Source organism: Myodes glareolus, chromosome 7 (assembly GCF_982192425.1).
Source record: "Myodes glareolus chromosome 7, mMyoGla1.1, whole genome shotgun sequence".
In the NCBI taxonomy this organism is placed as follows: domain Eukaryota; kingdom Metazoa; phylum Chordata; class Mammalia; order Rodentia; family Cricetidae; genus Myodes; species Myodes glareolus.
The window spans coordinates 59,467,668-59,486,913 of NC_142032.1; the positions used below are offsets into that span (position 1 = coordinate 59,467,668).

The following is a 19,246-nucleotide window of genomic DNA, read 5'->3' on the forward strand; positions in this document are numbered from 1 at the left end:
CTGAGAAAACAAAGAAAACAAAACTCCACCAAACCACAGGGTACCATTCTCCCCTGGCATGCAGGGGTTCATTAGCTGACACCCACTCTCTCCCCGGTGGAAGGGATTGTCTAAAAACTCACAGGTGGGGGCAAGAGTCCTTGGGAGATGATGGTGGGGGAGGGGGTCTGCACAGGGCAGACACCTGGGGAGGCTGGGGCAGGAGAGGGTCCCAGGTGAGGGCGCTGTGGTTGATCTGTCACCTCCCCAAGAGACAGCAAAGTTAGCTCCGGGGCCTTTATTTAACGTGCAGTCTCGGGCACCTCCCCTCCGAGTAAAAAATCCTTTCCTCCCTCAAATTTAAAAAACCCATAAAACAAAAAAACAGAACAAACCCAAAACAACAACGAAAAAAGCCCAATTCTAAAGGGGCTCTGACCCCGGATAAAAATAAAACTCGGAATCCTTTCTTCCTGTGTTTAAATTTTTACGGAAAATCTGACCCGCGTGGCCACCGCCCCTGCGCTTATATCTTTAAGGCGGAGCCGGCGCGCGGCCAAGTTCACGGCGCGCGGGCGCCCTCGGGACGGGCCAGGTGGCGACAGCGCCCGGGAGGTCGCGAGGGAGGAGGGAGCGGCCACGTCCCGTCCGCGCCAGGCCAGCACCGCTTCTCCGTTGCAGAGGCCACCGGGGCCGTGGATGGGGAGCGCGCGGTCACCATGAGGATCCCCGAGAAGTACTCGACGCTCCCAGCCGAGGACCGCAGCGTCCACATCGTGAACATCTGCGCCATCGAGGATCTCGGCTACCTGCCGTCCGAGGGCACGGTGAGTTTGAGTTCGGGTGCGGTCACGGTCCCTACACCGTGCAAGATGCTGGGGGCTCCCACCAACGCACGTGCGATCCGGAAACGCGCTGCTGCCCTGACCAAATGCGCGTGACCCGCTGTACTCTGGTGTCTTCCCACCCGCGGAACGCAGAGCCCGGGGTCCCCAGAGTGTCCCTGGAATCTTTGTAGCGCCCGGCCCAGGGTTTGCAGTGCCCCCCGGGGTCCCCAGAATACTCGACCCGTGATCCCCAGAGTGTTCCTGGGGTCTCTGCAGTACATTGTCAGGGGTCTCCAAAGAGTCCCGAAGTCTCAAGAGTGTTTCCGAAATCCCCGTGTAAGCGATGGACCTGGGTTTTCAGAGTATCCCCGAGATCCCCAAAGTGTCTCCGAAGTCTTGGCAGCGCACTGTCTGAAATCACCAGAGTGAACACAGCGCCCAGTTTGGGGTTTGCGGTGTCCCCAGGGTGCCAAAAGTGTCTCTCGAGGTCTTTGCAGCTCTCAGGGTCCCTAGAGTATCCCGGGGTCCCCACAGTGCCCGGCCCGGGGTTCCCAGTGTTCTGAGCATATAGTCCGGGCCGGGTGGGACTCTCCTTTCCAGATTCTTGGCCAGGGGAGCCCCAGGAGCATCAGGATGGGTGGGAGTGGGAGCAAAAGGCATGGACCAGGTGGCCACCAGGTTGAGCAAGACCACTGCGCCGCCACCCGGTGGGGCTGAGTCCTGAGACTTCACTTGCCAGCAACGCGAGTCATGCTGGGGGGCGGGGGGGGGGGGGGAGGTTAAGTGAGACAAGCTAGATTACCTACGTTGTGTTGGTCCCAGTGCCCTAGCCATGGGCAGGGTGGAGTCAGTCACCTGGTTGGGGAAAGTAACATTGTTCCTGCAGCCAGACCCAGCAGGACACATGGATCCCTGGTGGCACGGGGTGGTGCGGTGCGGGGGTGGGTGGGTGGGTGGGTGGGGGGTGGGGGTGGGGGGGGTGGGTGTTGCAAATTCACCCCTGATGAGTTTGGTTTAAAGAACCAAGTTTCCCAGGGCGCTAGTGGGGGCGGGGCACTCTCAGAGGGGACCAAAAAGCAGAAACTTCTTTCTCTTCCTGTCTCACCTTAAGGTCCTACTATCCAGGGAGCATAGTTGTCCAATGTCTAGGGCAGCCTAGAGCTGTAAAAGTGGAGGGCCCAGCTTGAGGGATTGCCCTGACCTGTCCTAGCCTGAGGCTGGAAGCCAGAGGGCCCAGGGTGGATGCTGCCAGAGGCCTGATTGAAACTCAGGCTGGGCAGAACAAGCTCAGGCTGTGGACAGACCTGGCATTCCTGAGGTGAGACAAGGGGGCTCTACTGGGTGGTACCCAGAGTTTTGGGAGTCTGGACCAGGAGCAGCTGTTGATGACAGGTACCTTCCTGTCATGTACAGGATGGAAACAGCCTTAGGAGCTCATGGGGACATTTGAACAGTGCTGAGGGCTGGGCTTTGCTGGGCCTTACTGGCCCCTGTTGGCCCCTGTTGGCACCCAGAGAAAGCTACAGACAGGGAAGGCTCCGCTCCTCCGGAGCTTAAGGAGTTCAGATGGAATGCTCTCCTGTTACCCATGATAGGAACAAAGGCCAACTGTGGACAACACAGAGTGGCCAACTGTGTTTCTTAACTTGTTTAACTCAAAACAAGGAGGTGGAGTTGGGGAGGGGGGTGCTGTTAATACAAATCGGGAAATTGAGGCTCAGAGGGACAGGTGACTCCTTCCAAGTCACTCACCAGTTAAAAGACAGCTGAGGGAGACTATAGACAAGTCTACCTAGGAATGGATATGGGGGGCGGGGAACTAGGTGGCATCCATGATAGGGCACCCAGAGGTGGGAACATGGGGACTCCAATTGGAGACACGGGGGAATGGTGGTTGCCAAGCTAATAAAGAGGTGTTATTGTAGAGGTGGTACCCATGGGAGGGGACGTGAGTATGAACAAACAGTCTGAACAAATGGCCTTGGGCGCTGGTGTTCCCCTCCGGAGACCTGTATCCACACCTAGCCACCATCAGTGCCCCTCAAACCAAAGAGGTCACTAAGGTCTGGATCTCATTCAAAGTCTTCACAGTTCGGAAACACATGGGTCAGTCCTGAGGACCGAAGGAGGCCAGGGGCCCTTCTTTTGCACTGAGCTTTTCCTAGATGCTTGCATGATTCTGTAGGCTGGGAGGGCTGTGACCCTGGGTTCATGTACAGGAAAGACAGGTCATAGTCAGGGATCATGCTACAATCGGTAGCTCTGAAACCTGAGATTCCCAGTATCCCCACACACTCCAGCCACCACCGTTAGTTACCATACAGTCACCCAGCAGAAGAAGCCCAGTGCTCTCCAAGGCCAGAGGGTGTGGGCTGCACCTCCTTTTCCTAGAAGTGCAGCCTTAGACAAAACCCCTCAGCCCCACACTGCGGTTCTCAGACTATCCTCCTGCTCCCTCCATTTCAAGGGAAGGGAGGCAGATCACTCCATTGGTTCCGTCAAAGAGGCTGGGAAGCCAGGGGCCAGGTGAATGTGACTGGTTTTGTTGTTTTCTCTGATCTGATCTTTGAGTGTATCTGTCTTTAAGGCAAGTTCTCTGTGGCCTGAGATGCTTACATCCAGAAATACCTGCTGTGTGGGTGTTAACCCACCTGCTGGGGCAAGGGCCTAGGCTGCTTATCTGCCATCAGAGGCTTCTGTTTATAGATTGCTGGGCAAGCTCAGTGATCGGAAATGGATAGCTTGTGCTTATGAGTCAGGCAAAAACCGTCTGGAATAAAACTGAAGTTTTACATTGCTGTGTCCCGTTCCCCCCCCCCCCCCCCCCCCGGAGCAGGACACGGTGGCCTCTGGCTGTAATCCAAGAGCTGGAGAATCGTAGGCTGAGAGTTTGAGACCAGCTTGGGCTACAGAGTGAAACCTTGTGTCAGAATCAGTCAGCATGACGAGCATGTTCCTCGTGTCATCTGAGACCCAAGTCCTCAGGTCTCTGGTTTCATCTCCCTCTTTTTAAAAGAAATTCTGGGAGTTTTAGATTCCTTCAAAAGCACCAGTATTGTGTCGCAGGCTGTTTGAATTCAGCCTGGGCTCCAGAAAGTGGAGGTGAATGAAGAAGCTGGACCTGGCACATTTAGGGTGTGAATGTGGGGTCCTCCATTGTCTCCCTGCTCTACCCAGCATCTTGGGGGCAGCTGGCATGACCTTCCCTGTTTGTGTGTTGGGAAAGGAACTACACTCTGTCTTTCTCTAAAATCTTCCCCTGGGGAAGCTCTTTCCAGGAGCTCTCCCTCCAAACACCCAGGAGACAACCCCTGCAAATGAAGTATCCTTCTCATTCTCTATGGCCAAGGCAATAGAGGTTCTCTCTCTCTCTCTCTCTCCCTCTCTCTCTCTCTCTCTCTCTCTCTCAACCAGCTATTAAGAGGGCAGTAAGAAACCCCTTGCTTTCCATTTAGGTGTCCCTCCTTTTTTTTTTTTTTTTGTTGTTGTTGTTGTTGGTGGTGGTGGTGGTTTTTCAAAACAGGGTTTCTCTGTAGTTTTGGAGCCTGTCCTGGAACTAGCTCTTGTAGACCAGGCTGGCCTAGAACTCACAGAGATCCGCCTGCCGCTGCCTCTCTAGTGCTGTAATTAAAGGCATGCGCCTTTTCTTAATCATAGAAAACGAGAACGTTTGAAAGTTACACATAAAGTCCAACCCATATCCCTCCTGCTGCAGTTTACATAGTTCTGTCCTGTTCTATACAGGGAAGAGGCATGTGGAGTCACCTGGTATCTGCAGCACCTGGTATCTGTGGGATTTGCCATGTCTTTGCTCTGTCTCACAGGCCCACCCCAGAACAGCCCTGCAGACCCTGTGGGTCCCAGGCTGGCACAGAGAACAACTTTCTCTAGAAGTTGCTACCCACTGCCACTGAGTAAAGATGGCTTTTTCCCATTTTATAAAGGCAATACCTACACAGACAGTTTTCCCGGTACAACAGGACAAGACACCAAGGGACGGCTGTGCTGCTACTGGGGCCACCTCCTGCTACCTACACCCCCTTTTGTCAGTTTTAAAATCCCAATCTGATACCCTGTCGCCTTTCTCTTATGGCCCACTCTGACAGTAAGGTTCTTTTTCTCTGCCCCACCTGTGTGTGCGTGCGCGTGCATGCGTGTGTGCGTGCGCGTGCATGCATGTGTGCGCGTTCCAGAGGTTGGCGTTGGTTGTCTTCCTCTCTCACTCCCCACTTTACTTTTTGAGACAGGGCTTGCCTATTCCATTAGACTGGCTGGCCCGTGAGCCTCTGTTCCCTCCCCAATACTACGATTGCATTCGGTGCGTGCTGCACCCAGATTTTTACATGAGTGCTGCGGACCAGAACCCAGGTCCTCATTCTTGGGCCAGTAATTTTAGGGACAACCACCCCATCCTTTCTCTTTCTTCATGTACTCAACTCCCAGAGAGATCGTGTGTCCCTGGGGCCACAAAGTCTGCTGGGGCCTCTGGTGGTAGATACTTTATGGTAAACACCTACTTCTTCCACCAACACTGCCAGCAAAGTCCTGGATGAAGGAGGGAGGGCTTACTGACATGTGCCTCAGGGAGGGGAATCCACATTCTAGGAGCAGTGCAGCCAATCCATGGCTGAGTCTGTCTCTGAGCACAGGCAAGATGAAGCCCACTTTGGCCGCTGGGCCTTTCCCTAGCACTGGCAGACCCCTGTGGGGAGGCCTAAGAAGGCCATATGGCTAAGTGGCAATTGCTCATGTTAGATCTGACCCCTGCCTCACCTTGTAGAATCCTTGGTGGCTCCCTGGGGTGATTTCCCTGACTGTCTGGCAGAAAGGCTCTGACTATCCCTTTCTCTAAGTCATGGCTGTTCATCTTCTTCAATGGTAGCCATTGTTCTGGCTCTGAGTGCGGGGTGTGGTAGGGCAGTCCCTGGTCTAGCCTCAGGGCTCATGCTGAGGAAAGTTAGAACTTCTTGGAAGGTGGTCCACAGGAGACCAACATGGCACCTTGGATCCTAGACAAAGAAGCTTGGAAACCAGTTAGAAGGACTAAGAAAGGGAGGGGGTGGGGAGGAGAGGGAAGCTGATGTGCTCGTGCAAGGGGGAAGGCAGGTAGGAGAGGCAGGACAGAGGCGAGGTCCCAGCTTCAGGAATTGATACCAGGATTGTATTTGGAAACCGAGGTTAAGACCTCGGCGCCTCTGGTCAGGATGCCAGCAAAGGCAGGCGTGTCCTCAACCCCCAGTATATGCCCAGGGTAGCTCAGTATGGCCATCCTGCCCAGCATGGTCCAGGGACTCCTTGTCTTCCAGGGCTCTCTGTTGGAGCCTGGCTTACTCCCGCTTCAAGGCTCCTCTAGCAGCTGGTACCCTATGACTTTGCACTTTTCTGCCCTTCCTGAGATTCTGAGAAGGACCTGCCCTTGGTCCCCAGGTTGGAGCTAGGGTGACAGGCATGCCCCCCAGGCACCTGACCCAGCATATTCTGGGCCTGCTTCTGCTCAGCAGCAGAGCCCTCATCAACCTGGCTAATCCTCCTGGCAGGAGGTGGTCCTACTGCCCTTTGAGACTCTCAGCCACCCAGGGTTCCGAGGCTTGGATCTGGTCTGGTCACCTTCAGAGCCTGCAAGAGACCACTGCTGTTTCTGGAGCTCCCTGCCAGCCTCTGCTTGCTAGCCTGCCTGTGGCTTGGGAACTTCACGGTGGGATGGAGGCACACTTCTGGCTGTGCCCCTCAGTAATGAGTCAGAACCAGGGTCCTAGGGTAGTGGGTGAGTTTTGGTACCCAGTGCATTGAGCTGATCACCTGAGGCCTATCCCTTAATTTCTGCCAGGTCAAGTGGACCTAGCAACAGCACTCCCTCCATGTGTGGGACATTTGAAGACAGGGTGCCCCATTCTTAGAAAGAGTGTCACCTTTTCTGTGAAGGGCAGAAATGCCTTGGGTGTGTGGACAGGATCCAAGGCTATGCCTAACCCCATGCCTACCCCTGACCTGGGGCCCCTGTCCCTCTACAGACACTTGGTGGCTGAGGGCAGATGTTCAGATTCTCATAAATGTAGCTCTTTACTGGGCCGGAGTGTCACTCGCCCTGATCTGGGGGTGTGGCTCAGTAGGTAGAGTACTTGCCTAGCATCCATGAAGGCTGGAGTTCTAGCCTCAGCTCTGCATGTACCCCAGCTGCAGTGCTGGGAGAGCAAAGGCAGGGAAATCTGAAGTTTATGGTCTCCATAACAAGTTTAGGGCCAGCCTGGGCTACAGAAGCTCTTGCTACAAAAGAACTAAAACGAAATAAAACAAAACAAGAAACCAACCAGCCTGAGCCGCCCTGGAGGCCACCACGTTGAATCTGGCCTATAGGTACCCAGAATGTGACTCATACAGAACAGGAAAGAGACCACATTGGAGCACTTTGGGTAGAATGTCCACACTGTCCAGGGCCCCGTGGTGGTCACCAGGGTGGATGAGACCCCAGTCGCCATGAAGGAAGAAGGTAGAACCCCTCCAGCCTCTTTCAGCTATGGATACTGAGTGGCCTGCGCTGACTCTTGGCCCTGCTCTCTCCAGAAGACAGTCTCTTGGGGTAAAGATGCTAAGATGCAAGGTTGTGACCACCCCCTGGCCCCGGTAGCTGGGCTCTGCTCAAGGACCCCTCTCTCTCCTTCCATTGCTATAGACTAGATACCCCTCCACTCTGCCGCCTTCTCCCTTGTCATAGCCTACTATGCCTTGGAGGAGGATGTTGTCCTGCTGCTTCTGAGGAAATGCATGGCCCTTCAGAGTCACCTAGTAGCTGTGGACATCCTCCTGGGGGAGATAGGCAGGGACTTCCCAGCTGCTAGTGTATCAGAGTCAAAGTCAGATCAAGGTTATTAGTGGAGCTTGAGCCTCTGGCATGGACAGGATGGGATGGAGTGGGTGAGAGAAACAAGAGGCACTATAGAAGGCCAGAAGGGGATATGGAAGAGAATAAAGAATCCGCAACCAGTGCTATAGTAACAGGTGTCCAGAGAAGGGAGCAGAACCTAGCAGGTAAATCCTGGGGAAGACTTATGTCTTCCAGTACCATGCACAGGAAACTGAGGTCAGGACTGCAGCCAGTGTGGAGGGAATCTCCACCCAGCTTATGGTCTTTCAGTTTGGGAAGGGTTCCTGGAGAAGGCATCCTGGATGTGGTGCAGAAAGCGAGATGTAGGTAGCTGTAGCTGCTGGCCATTGTGTTGGGCCTCACATGCCACCAGGGAGGACCTAGCTTGTGCTGTCCTCCCCACCACTCTGTGAACCAAGAGCTGGCATGGGGGAGGGGCAGTGCCTCTGCATGGACCATGAGCTGGCACAGGGAGAAAGGTAGTGTCTGCTCTGTGTTGCCGTTAACCTTTGAGAAAAAACCTGCTGGAATCAGGTGTTCAGGCTGGGTTGAAGCCAGCTCTGGGGACAGCTGGCAGTTCTAGGATGTTCCACAGGCTGTGTCACAGTCTGGATCTCAGTCCTCATTCTTCCATGCTAGAGCCCAACACTGGGATTGGGTTTCTGGAGGACCCAGGTTGAGTGAACAAGGGCCTCACACATCTGAGCTCTGATAATACAGCTCGTTGGTGGCCCTGAAGTCATCGTTGTGTTGCCTGGATGCTAGCTGCCAGAGGTTGACACTGTGCCTGCAGTTAGCTAAATTCAGCTCTGCCCGGCCTCAGACCCTACCCTACATCCGTCCTTCCAGGGGCCTTTGTGGCTTTTTCAGTAGCTTTTGCCAGGAGTCAGACAGGACCTTCCCCTCCAGAGACCAGGATGGCTTATTGGTGGCCAGGCATGACTTGGCATTCTCTGGGGAGACAAAGACCTTCTTCTAGAGTGTGGGCCCCAAGAAGGCCATTCCATCTTCTATGTTTGAACCCATAGGACTGGGTCTGGCTCGCAGTAGACATCTATAGGGATGGCTGCCCCTTGGTATAGCACAGTAGTGGCTGATACTGAAACCCACAGGTGCTCAAGTCTTGTAGGATATGGGACAGCCGTGCTGGGGGCAGCTTGCCACATAAGCACAAGTACCCAAGCTTGGATTCTCAGCACATACGATAAAAAGCTGGACATGCTGGCATACCTATAATCCCAACACTGGGAGGGTGTAGGTGAGAGAAATTCTGGGCTCACTGGCCAACCAGCCTAACCTAATGTCTTAATAAACAAGGAAGATGGTTAAGACCCCTTGTTTTGCTCTTGCAGAGGATTTGGGTTCTGTTCCCAGCATCCGCATGGAGGATCACAACTACCTGTAACCCCAGTTTCAAGGGGTATGGTGCCATCTTCTGGCCTCCATAGACACTGCACACTCATGGTGCACATACCTACCTGCAGGCAAACACTCATACACATAAAAAGAAATCTTAAAAAAGAAATGAAACCAAGGAAGATGCTTGTTGTCAACTTACAACTTCTGCACACATGGGCAAGTTCAGAAACGTGTGCACGCACAGACAAAGGAAAATTAAGTAATATGCTGGGGTATTTGTGTAGAACCTGTGCACAGTGGTGATTTTAGTGAGGCAGAAGTGTATGCAGGCTCTCGGTACAGAAGCAGGTGCTTCTAAACATTTTATATTAGGGATTTCTTAGGTTCTGGCTGCATCAAGGGGGCTCTGAAGCCTAACATGTTTGCCGAGTGACTGAGGGAATAGGTGAGCGCAGTACCCAGCTAAAATCATATTCCCAGAGGCCCCTTGAGAACCACTCCATACTGACCACAACTCTCTCTCTCTCTCTCTCTCTCTCTCTCGCCTCACAGCTGCTCAACTCCCTGTCCGTGGACCCTGATGCCGAATGCAAGTATGGCCTGTACTTCCGGGATGGGAAGCGCAAGGTGGACTACATCTTGGTGTACCATCACAAGAGAGCCTCGGGCAGCAGGACTCTGACCAAGAGGGGACTGCACAATGACATGGTCATGGGGACCCGCAGTGTCAGGCAGGACCAGCCCCTTCCCGGGAAGGGGAGCCCCGTGGACGTGGGCTCACCCGAGGCCCCCATGGATTACTACGAAGATGACAAGCGCTTCAGACGGGAGGAATATGAGGGCAACCTGTTGGAGGCCGGCCTGGAGCTGGAACATGATGAGGATGTAAGTGTGGCCTCGTGTGGGCTGGGGATATTAGGTTGACACAGGCTGAACGGGTCTGTTTGCAGAAGGCGGTGGGGGCAGGTTAGCTCTGCTCACGGGGCCATAGTGGACTAGAAATTGCTTCTAAACAGCTCTGGGAAGTCCCAAGTCAGCCTCCTCCTCCAGCAATTGCATCTGCCTGGGGCAGAGCTGGCCAGTGACTATGACCTTGAGGTCAACGCATTTCCTGCCTCAGTTCAGCCAGTGCCTGGCATGGGAAGATTTGCTGGGTCAGAAGGACAAAGTGTGGAGCTGTTTTGGGGTCTTCTCGTGGGCGTCCTCGGTCTATCTCCAAGCCTTAGTTTCTCAACCTGTGAAAAAGAGACAGGTCTGTAGGTTCTTAGGGTCCCCGCTCTGAAACCTGCATCTCCGTAACACTGTGTTCAGGAAGTGTAGACGTTTTGGTAAGAGAAGTTTCTAGACAGAACAAAGGATCTACTGTCTCTTCCACTGCCTGCCGAGGCAGCCGAAGAGAGTGGCTCAAATCACTGCAGCTCTGAACCACTCAGCCAATTGCTGTGTGCTTCCTGGTTGACATCTTACCCTCTCAGCATGAGTATGTGTGGGGAAAGGCCCCGCTCTGCAAGTGAGATCCCAGTGCTCAGGAGACTAGCAGGAGGACTGAGAGTTCAAAGCCAGCCTGGGTCACACAGCAAGCGACTGTTTGAAAATAAGACGTTGAAGCTGGCGAGACAGCTCGGTTGCTAAGGAGCTTACCTCGCAAGCATGAGGACCTGAGTTTGGTCCCCAGAACCTGTGTAAAAAGCCAGGCATGGTGACACACACTGGTAATCCCAGACCTAGGGATGGATACTACCTGAGGAGCCACGGCTGAATTTGTCCTCTGACCTACACACACACACACACACACACACACACACACACACACACACACACATACACACACACATACACGCACGCACGCACCTGTACACACCACTGAGGTTATTATCCAGTGTGACATGGTCTCGGGGTATTGTCTACCTTCTCAGGGTTGGATTTCCTGGCAGGTATTTGCAAACCTCTCTGCATGCTCCCCATGGCAGTTTTAGGGTGCTTAGGGAAGTTGGGATCAGGCAGCAAAAGTCTGAGGCTGGCAAGGGCTCCAAGGCTACTGGACCCCAAGGCTGGCAGCTAGAACGTGGGTGTCGCTGATCCTCTGTGATTTCTGTTACTTTGAGCAGGGTTGTTCTGGCTTGTCCCTGTCCTCTCAGGCCTTGCCAGGGCCTTTGAAGCATACTGCTGCTGTGCAGAGTCTATGTGCAGGGCTTTTTATTCCTGGAGGAAGGAGAGGATCTTTCAAAGGTTATGGGTTCGTGCCCGCCCCGCTCCGCTAAGGCGTCCAGTGCTTGTGTTGACCTCCATAGCTATGTCTTCCATGTGTTCCTCTTTCTATCTGTGAGGTTCTTTCATGGAGCAATTTGAAGCTCCCAGGTGTGGGCCCTCTGACACGGGGTAACTCAGACTGACTTGTCAGAGCTCAGCCTCTGTTTTCCCATCTGAAGGCCTCGGTTTTCCCATCTGGAGACTGGAGGTAGCAACAGCCTTCAGGCCACAGCATTGGGCACAGAGCACATCTTTGCTGGTTGGGATTCCTGTTATGTCCAAGTTCGGCCTGGGGGTGCACACCTGAGCCTCAACACCTGAGAGAGGTTGAGTTGAAAGAGAACGGTGATGCTGAGGGCAAAATCAAAACAAAAACCTGCAGGGTGGGGGGGGAGGGTGGAAACTGGGAGAGAGGGAAAGGCAGGGAGAAGGAGGTTTTAGCAAGTGATAGCATCTCTCTTCTTTGCAATGAAAATCAAATATGAGGGTTTTGTTGGTTCTTAATTTTTTTAAAAAATGACCCCAAATTTCACAGACAGTTTGGCTCTGGAACTGAAGAAGGCTTTGCTTTGGTTTGGTTTTTTAAAAAACAAACTATGAGGTGCTGAAGAGAGGTCTCTGTAGTTAAGAGCTCTGGCTGCTCCTGCAGAGGACCCAGGTTCAGTTCCCAGCACCCACAAAGTGGCTCACAACCATCTGTAACTTCAGTTCCAGGGCATCTGACACCCTCTTCTGGCCTCCACAGGCTCCTGCACACACGTGGTGCATAGACATACATACATTCAGGCAAATACTCCCCATAATTTTTTTTTAAAAAAATTAAGTCAAAAATGAAATATGGGACTCGGGTGGAGCTCATTTGTAGAGAACTTGCCTGGTATACCTGAGAGCCTGGAGTCAGTTCCTGGCACAAAAAGAAAGGCACAGGTACATGAGACAGTCCAGGTTTCCTGGGGTGTGAGTAAGGGGGTGTTCATGTATTCATGTGTATGTACCTGCCTATGTAGCTCAGAGGATGGCCTCGGGTGTTGGTGATCTTGTTTAAGGCAGTCTCTTTGTTGTTTGTCACTATGTTGCATAGTTCAAGCTATCTCTCCTATCTGTCTCCCATCTTGTTGTGAGTCCTGGGTTACAGACGCATGATGTCACACCCACCTTTCCATTGGTTCAGGTCCTCATGCCCACACAGCAAGGATTTATGCACTGAGCCATTTCCCGGCCACCCACCACCACCTATTTGTGAGGACAGGGTTTCTCTATGAACCTGGGAACCGCCACCACCTATTTTTGAGGACAGGCTCTCTCTATGAACCTAGGATTGCCATTTCAGCTAGACTGGCAAGCCAGCAAAGCCCCGGGATCCACAGGTCTCTACCCGCCTGTGCCAGGGTTACAGGTGCACACCACCACATCTGATTTCTGTGAACTAAGCCTGAGTTCGTCCAGGTTCTAGTTCAAGCTTTCTACACAACAATACTGAGTGGTCTCCCTGCTGAGCCTTGAAGTTATCGCCTGGCCCCACTGGCCTGCTGAAAGTTTACGAGATACAGGCCTGGCAGGGCCACTGTTAGCATCTGCTGCTTGCTGTCCTGGGTGGAGCAGAGGCTGGGTCTGGACGGGCTGTTTGGGCACGCATGGCAAGCAGAGATGTGAGTGGGCCCGGGCTGCCGAGATTAGCAGGCACGGCCAGCCCAGCAAGGTCAGGCTTGTTTAGGGGTGAAGAGCTAATGAGCTGTTCCCCTGGTGTGCTCAGATAACAGGGAGCCCGAGGGCTGGCAGATTTTGAAATAAGAAAGCCTGTAACGGGATCCCCCGATTGCTCTCTTACTCAATTTGAGGCAAAAATGTCAGGGTTAGGTGTCTTCTGTGGGGAATCTGAGCAGGTACCCCAAAACTTTGTGCCTTCCCCATACCCCACACTAACACTTGTGCCATTGAAACTGGTCCCCCAACGTGCATACCATGGCATGTGACCTTTAACCACAACCCTAGCCTCTGCTGGGCTGGCGGTGGCTCTTGAATCCTGAAAACTAAAACTGTCCCCTGTGATGTGGCAGAAAGTGTCTGGGGCCCTAAATCACCACCAGCCGAGGGAACCCTGTTTCCAAGACTGGATGGGGAGGTGAATAATGACCTTGAAGGACGTGAGATATCCTGTGTGTGCCATCAGCCTCTTCTTGAGCTGTCACTGACCACAAGGTAGCATTGCAGAGGTCCGCCCGACTTCCTACAGGCAGTGGGTATACGCTACACTACTTCTGCTGTTACCAAAGTGGGGGTCACAGTCTGTACCCAAAAAACACATTGAATCTCTGCCTTTCAAAGGTTGTGGGGGGATGTCTAGAACTGGGTAAGTAGGGCAGGCTGGCTTCAAACTCCCAGAGATCCTCTTGTTTCTGCCTCCTTATGCTAGGTTTAAAAATATAATTCCAGCACTCTGGGACTTTTTCTGCTTTTTGATATTAAGTTGGCTGTTTCAAATTGGCTTCTTGAAGCTGGGTGGCTGAACTTGGCTGGAATCAGTGGCCTGGGAGCCCCATGCACACCAGACCCCACTCTCTGCTTGCTTTCTCACTGAGGCTGCTTTACTATCCCGAGGTCGTAGGGATGACGTGTCCTGTGATACTGCTAGTGGGCAAGGAGCAGTTCCTAACCACTAGGTGACAAGTGTGCCCAGACGTGTGGTGACTCAAGACAGCAGATTGCATCTCTTTACGTTCTGGAAGCCACAGGTCGGAAGTCAAGATGTGGGCAGAACTGTATTCTGCCTCCTCTGTTGTAGCTCATATGTCCCCTCCTCCTTGTCACAGACAGTCCTTCTGTTTGGGGTCCTTCCCATCCCAGTTCAGCTTTATCTCAGCCTTCTGATGTCTACAAAGACCCTCTCTTCAAATAAGGGCCTGCCTCGGGCCATACATTTGAGTGGCTGTGGGGGAATGCTTTCCGTTAAACCTACCTCATGATAAAGCTCTGCCCTGGAGCAGGCCAGAAGAGGCTTCAGCATCTGTGGTAGAGAAGTGGGGCTCACAGCCTAGGCTAGGAACAGGTCTGCCTAGAGCAGGCCTGCCTCCCCATGGGGACAGAATGTACCCTATACCCCCATAGGTATATGCAAACACAGGCTCCAGTTCAGCAGTCCTGGGGGCCTAGACTGTCCCCTGAGTGGTAAATGAGGGAACTCGGCTCCCTGGATGCATCCCCAGAAAAGGGAGGAGCGCCCCTACCCACTGCTCAGTCCCAAGAGAGGCCCCCATGTGACCGCAGAGCCCATAGTGTAACTGTCTTCCTCACCCCCACACTGAGAAATTTAGGATGCCTCACAGAGGGAGCCTGGGTGGGCAGAAAGAACCAATGCTTTGCCCACAGGGGTCTTTCAGCACCTGCTGTCCTTGAGAGGTCCTGGACCCCCAGGATGAACTGCATGGCGGGGAGTGGCAATCAATCCTTTATCTTGCTTTCTCTCGCCTCTTGTCCTCCCCCCCCACTTTGTTCTTTCCAAACTCTCTCTTTTTCTACCCTTCTCTCTCCCTCCCGCATGTCCCCCCCACTTCTCCCTCTCTTTCAGTCCTTGTTTCTCTCTCTCACACACACACCACCTCTCTCTCTGTGGGGTCAGCTTCCAGGGTTCCCATTAAAGAGACAAGAGAAATTTGTGACCAATGTGTTTTCCTCCAAGAAAATCCATTAGCATTTTTGAAGCGGAGCCTCAAAGCCGGCTGAGTATTATTTATGTCTTTGGGGTCATTGCAAGAACACCAGAGACTTAAGTCCTGGCGTGTCTATGGGGGGTGCCTGGGGCCCTCACTGCCCTGACTCTGCACTTGACCCTGGCTTTGGCAGATCCTCCAAGACTGTGAACCCAGAATCTCATCAGTGCCTGTTTGATCTCCTGACGCTGTGTTCATGCCAAGCTGGGGGTCACTCAGTGTGGGGGCGATGCAGCCTCTGAAGTGTGGAGTGGAGTTAGAGAGAACTAGCCATTTCTTGGATCAGGTGGCATCCCCTTTCTGTGTCTCAGTTTTCCCCATTTGTTAAATGGGGTGGTAGGGAGACTTTACTCATGAGTGGTGGGTGGGGCTAGGGAGAAACGCCAGACCTGGCATGTGGTAAGAAGTGCTTTCCACAGTCCCCAGGATCTGGGCAGCATCAGTGGCCTCACCCTGTCACCACCAGGCAGGATCAGGACTCATGTTCTTGAGGGGAAGGGTAGGTGGTTGGGGAAGTTGGAGGGCAGGGTGGCCATGGCCCTAGGGTGGGGGTAGAGGCAGGAGCATTCATTTCCCCCTGTCTCCAGTGACTGTAGGTCGATGTGGGGCTCAGTACTGTGTGTGTGTGTGTGTGTGTGTGTGTGTGTGTGTGTGTGTGTGTGTGTGTGTAGGGGGTGCTTCAACCCTGGGTGCCTTCGTGAGGTGAGGCTGTTGACCAGTTAATGGGATTCATAGGCCTGGAAGCAAGCGTCCCCCACCCTCACCCCATGGGTTTCCTGGCAAAGTGTGGGAGAACAGATCTGGGGGTCAGTCTAACTTACCTCTGATCTTAACCCTGGGCTCCACAATGTAGAACTGTCTAGAAAGCCAACTGAAGACCCCTGGCTTTGACCTGTTCACACTAATACATGCACCATTTCCCCATTGTCTCCCCCAAGGAGGAACTGGCCTCTTGCATGCTGCAGTGCTGGGCTCCAGGCTGGATAGACTCATAACTCCCAGTTCTGCCACGTGTTGCTCTCTTTGGTCCCTGAAGGCCCAGGCCGCCATGGCGCTACTCTGAGGCTCAAAGCAGCACAGACTGTTGTCCCTCTAGCTTGATTCGTTCTGCAAACACATGCTTCTTTGGCCATGAATGTTGGATGTGTGGATTGTGCATGCATGCCTATGCACAGCTTTATTTATGTATGCATGTGTGTATGAAGGCCAGAAGACAACTTTAGCTGTTGTTCCTCTCCCCTTGCTCTTTAACACATTGGCTAACTGATGGGGCTAAACTGGCCGGGCACCCGCCTCTGCAGCACGGGGATTACAAGTGGTCAGGCCCCCATGCTTGACACTATGGGTTCCAGGGAGCAAATGCAGGTCCTCCAGCCAGCTTGTCAGCACTTCCCGACTGAGCCATCTCCCCAGCTCTTGCCACGCTGGGAAGCTCACCCTGGGCAGGGGGAGGCAGGTAGCTTCAGGTAAACCCTGTCCCCTTGTGGCTGCCATCTGAAGTCCTCTCTCTGGCCAGGCCTGCAGGCAGCTCTTAGCTTGAGGTAGGCCACAGCCCATTAGTGCCCCGTGGGAGTGAGCCAATGTCCCCAAGCTCTCTGGGATTCCTCTAGACCACACCGATCCTCCAACCCTGCTTTCTTTGAGAACGTTGTTCGCCAACACCGTGTCAGGATTTTTTTCCTCAGTACGAGTCTTTTAATTTCTGGAAGTTCTGTTTGGTTTTTTTCCCAAGCCGGCTGCGTCAGTTTTTAATAGTTTCCTGTCCTTCGCAGGCCTTCCTGTCCTGAAGTTTATGTCTTTAATTGAGGTGAGCGGGCCTGACCTGTCTGTCATCCATCTAATGAGCTCACACTCGCTCGCCAAGAGCACTGGCTTCTGTCTCTGTCACTTGTTGGTGCTCCCCAGCCGCAGGCGTATCCCTGGGTTGTTTACACCCAGTGGGCTCAGCTGTCTTTGTGCCCATCAAGGACTTCCTGAAACACTGTCAGGGGCCCAGGGCCTGAGCTGACTATGGTAGGAACTGTCCCTGGCCACAGCCACAGGTGAAGCCATCACACCTTCACAGGTGGTTTTGCTCCTCTTTCTTCTTCGTCTTCTCCGTGCTCTGTAGGATGACTCAGAGTAGCAAGCATGCTCACGAGAGTGTGGGGCTGTTTGGTGGTGTCTGCCCATTCCCAGGGTGTAACTCCTCTGTACCCTCAAGCTCTTCAGCAGCCACCGACCTCCTGTCCTGGGGTCAGAAGAAAGCGACTGTTCCTTTATGGGACTCATGAAAGGGGAGCTAGTCTTCTTCAGAGGGTCCCTAGCGTGTTCCTTCCCATCATGGCTGGGTGGCCGTTGAAGGTAGCTCAAGCCGGGCCTGGTTCCCACCACACCCTCTGAAGACATGGTTCTAGCGTCCTCAATGGATCCTCATTCTCTGTCATGGCATGCCTTGCAGCTCCCTGCCCTGCTACCAGCTGTGCAGAATCTTGAAAGCTGTGTATTAATCTTTTTTTTTCTAATTGTAGCCAGCATTTTTGTTTGTTTTCCACAGAGGATTGCCCTAGTGGGGTGGGGGAAGGGTGACTCCACCTTAAATGGCAGCAAAGGTGTGACAGGATCTGTCTGCTGATTTCTCTGTTATCCAGCAGGCCTCAGGCATAGGACTGGAGAGAAACACATCCAGGGCCTGTCCCTGACATATTCTTGGCAAATGGCAAGTGAGCTTGGTCCACCCCTGAGAACCAGTTCATGGCTCCACAGATCCCAAGGTTCAAATCTGAAGCTAGAGTTAAGAAGACATTCCCCTAAGGGTGGGTAGGCACCAAACTCATTCTTGCCATGGACTCCGGGTCTCCCTCACATTTGAACATGGCTAGCAGTACCCATATTGTGGGCATGCCAGTTAGCGGCAACCCTTCCCCACCCAGGCCCCACACTAGTGGCAACATATCCCAACCCCGGGGACCGTGCCTCACCCTCTGGGAGCTGTGTGGGTGGAGGAACACAGTGAGCATGGCAAGTGAGCACCAGATTGGGTTCCCATGCCACACCTGCTGTTCAAACATCTGGATCAAGTGTCTACAGATCTTCCCAGCCCCTCATCACCTATAAAGGTAGACTGAGGCAGATCAGAAGGTCTGCGAGAAGCGGGGACTGGGCCAGATGCTGAAGCTGTGTCCATCTGGTACACAGTAGGCACTTACTACAGACTGGCTGCTCCCTTTCCTCTGTCAATCACTCACTGGATTGATATGCTGTGCCCTGGGCAGTCAGCCATCCTAGGTGCACACTGGAGCAGAGCCACAGGTCTCAAGCTCACATCTGTTGAGGCAGCCATTGCCGTGGAGAGAACCAGGTGGGAATCAGGGCATCGGACAGATGGGAGGTGTGGTTGGGCATTGCCTTGACTGCTACACAGGGCCTCAGGCACAAGGGTGAGGTGGTGTCCTCAGCCACATGAACCCTTTGTGGGACTTCTGTGGCTTTGTTTTTGTTGTTGTTGTTTGATTTTTTGTTGTTTTATTGTTGCTGTTTTTCCTTCTCTCCCCCTTATTTTTCCTTCTGTGTTGTGAGACAGGGTCTCATGGCTAGCTTTGATCTTGCTATGTAGGTGAAGCTGCTTTGAACTCCTGACTCTCCTTCCTGTCTGGGGTTACAGACATGTACCACCTGTGTGGTCAAAGTTCTAGTTTAATTTTCTTTTGTGTTTGTTTGTTCATTTGTTTGTTAATTTCTGAGAGAATTTCACACTGTAGTCCAGGCTAACCTGGAAGTCACTATGTAGCCCAGGCTGGCATCATGGGACACCTTTTGAACGCATAACAGTTCTTCTACTTCAATCTCTCAATTGCTGAAGGTCCTGGAACCAGTTCTAGTAAAGTCAGAGTCCTTTCATTTGGGGATCAGGATAGAAGCCTAACTCCTCAGCTGCACTCTATATGGAGCTAGGTGACTTGACCTAACCCTCCCCACATCTTCTGGCAGGAGACTTCTTGGGGCCCTGTTCCTTCACAGATCCCTGTAGCCTAGCTAGGTTGTTGCCCTCCCTAGGTTCTTACATCCATGAGTTTGTGGTTTCAAAAGTCTCAGCACAGTGATCAGGAGTAGAGACAGAACTTAGTCTTTCGCAGCCTTTGGCTGTGACTGAAGGGACCTGGCCATCCCCCAAGCTCCTCCTACTGTGGGAGGGCTGTAGTCAGGCTGGGTACCACATTTTTAAAAACATCTTAGTGTATTTTTGCTAAATGGGTCCCACGACCCCTTCACCAACCAGATGT

The 19,246-nt window shown here is 53.0% G+C and overlaps 1 protein-coding gene across 11 annotated transcripts in view; it reads left to right on the forward strand.

Annotated features, from left to right (window-relative positions):
- Ano1 (anoctamin 1) overlaps positions 1-19,246 on the forward strand; it is a 167,362-nt gene that overhangs the window by 72,383 nt on the left and 75,733 nt on the right. For all 11 annotated transcript variants that reach the window (XM_085693437.2, XM_085693435.2, XM_085693427.2 and 8 more), the window contains 2 exons: positions 661-806; positions 9,580-9,912. In XM_085693437.2, the coding sequence (XP_085549563.1) occupies positions 699-806; positions 9,580-9,912 (441 nt within the window). In that variant the 5' untranslated portion in view covers positions 661-698. The remainder of the gene's footprint in view (positions 1-660; positions 807-9,579; positions 9,913-19,246) is intronic.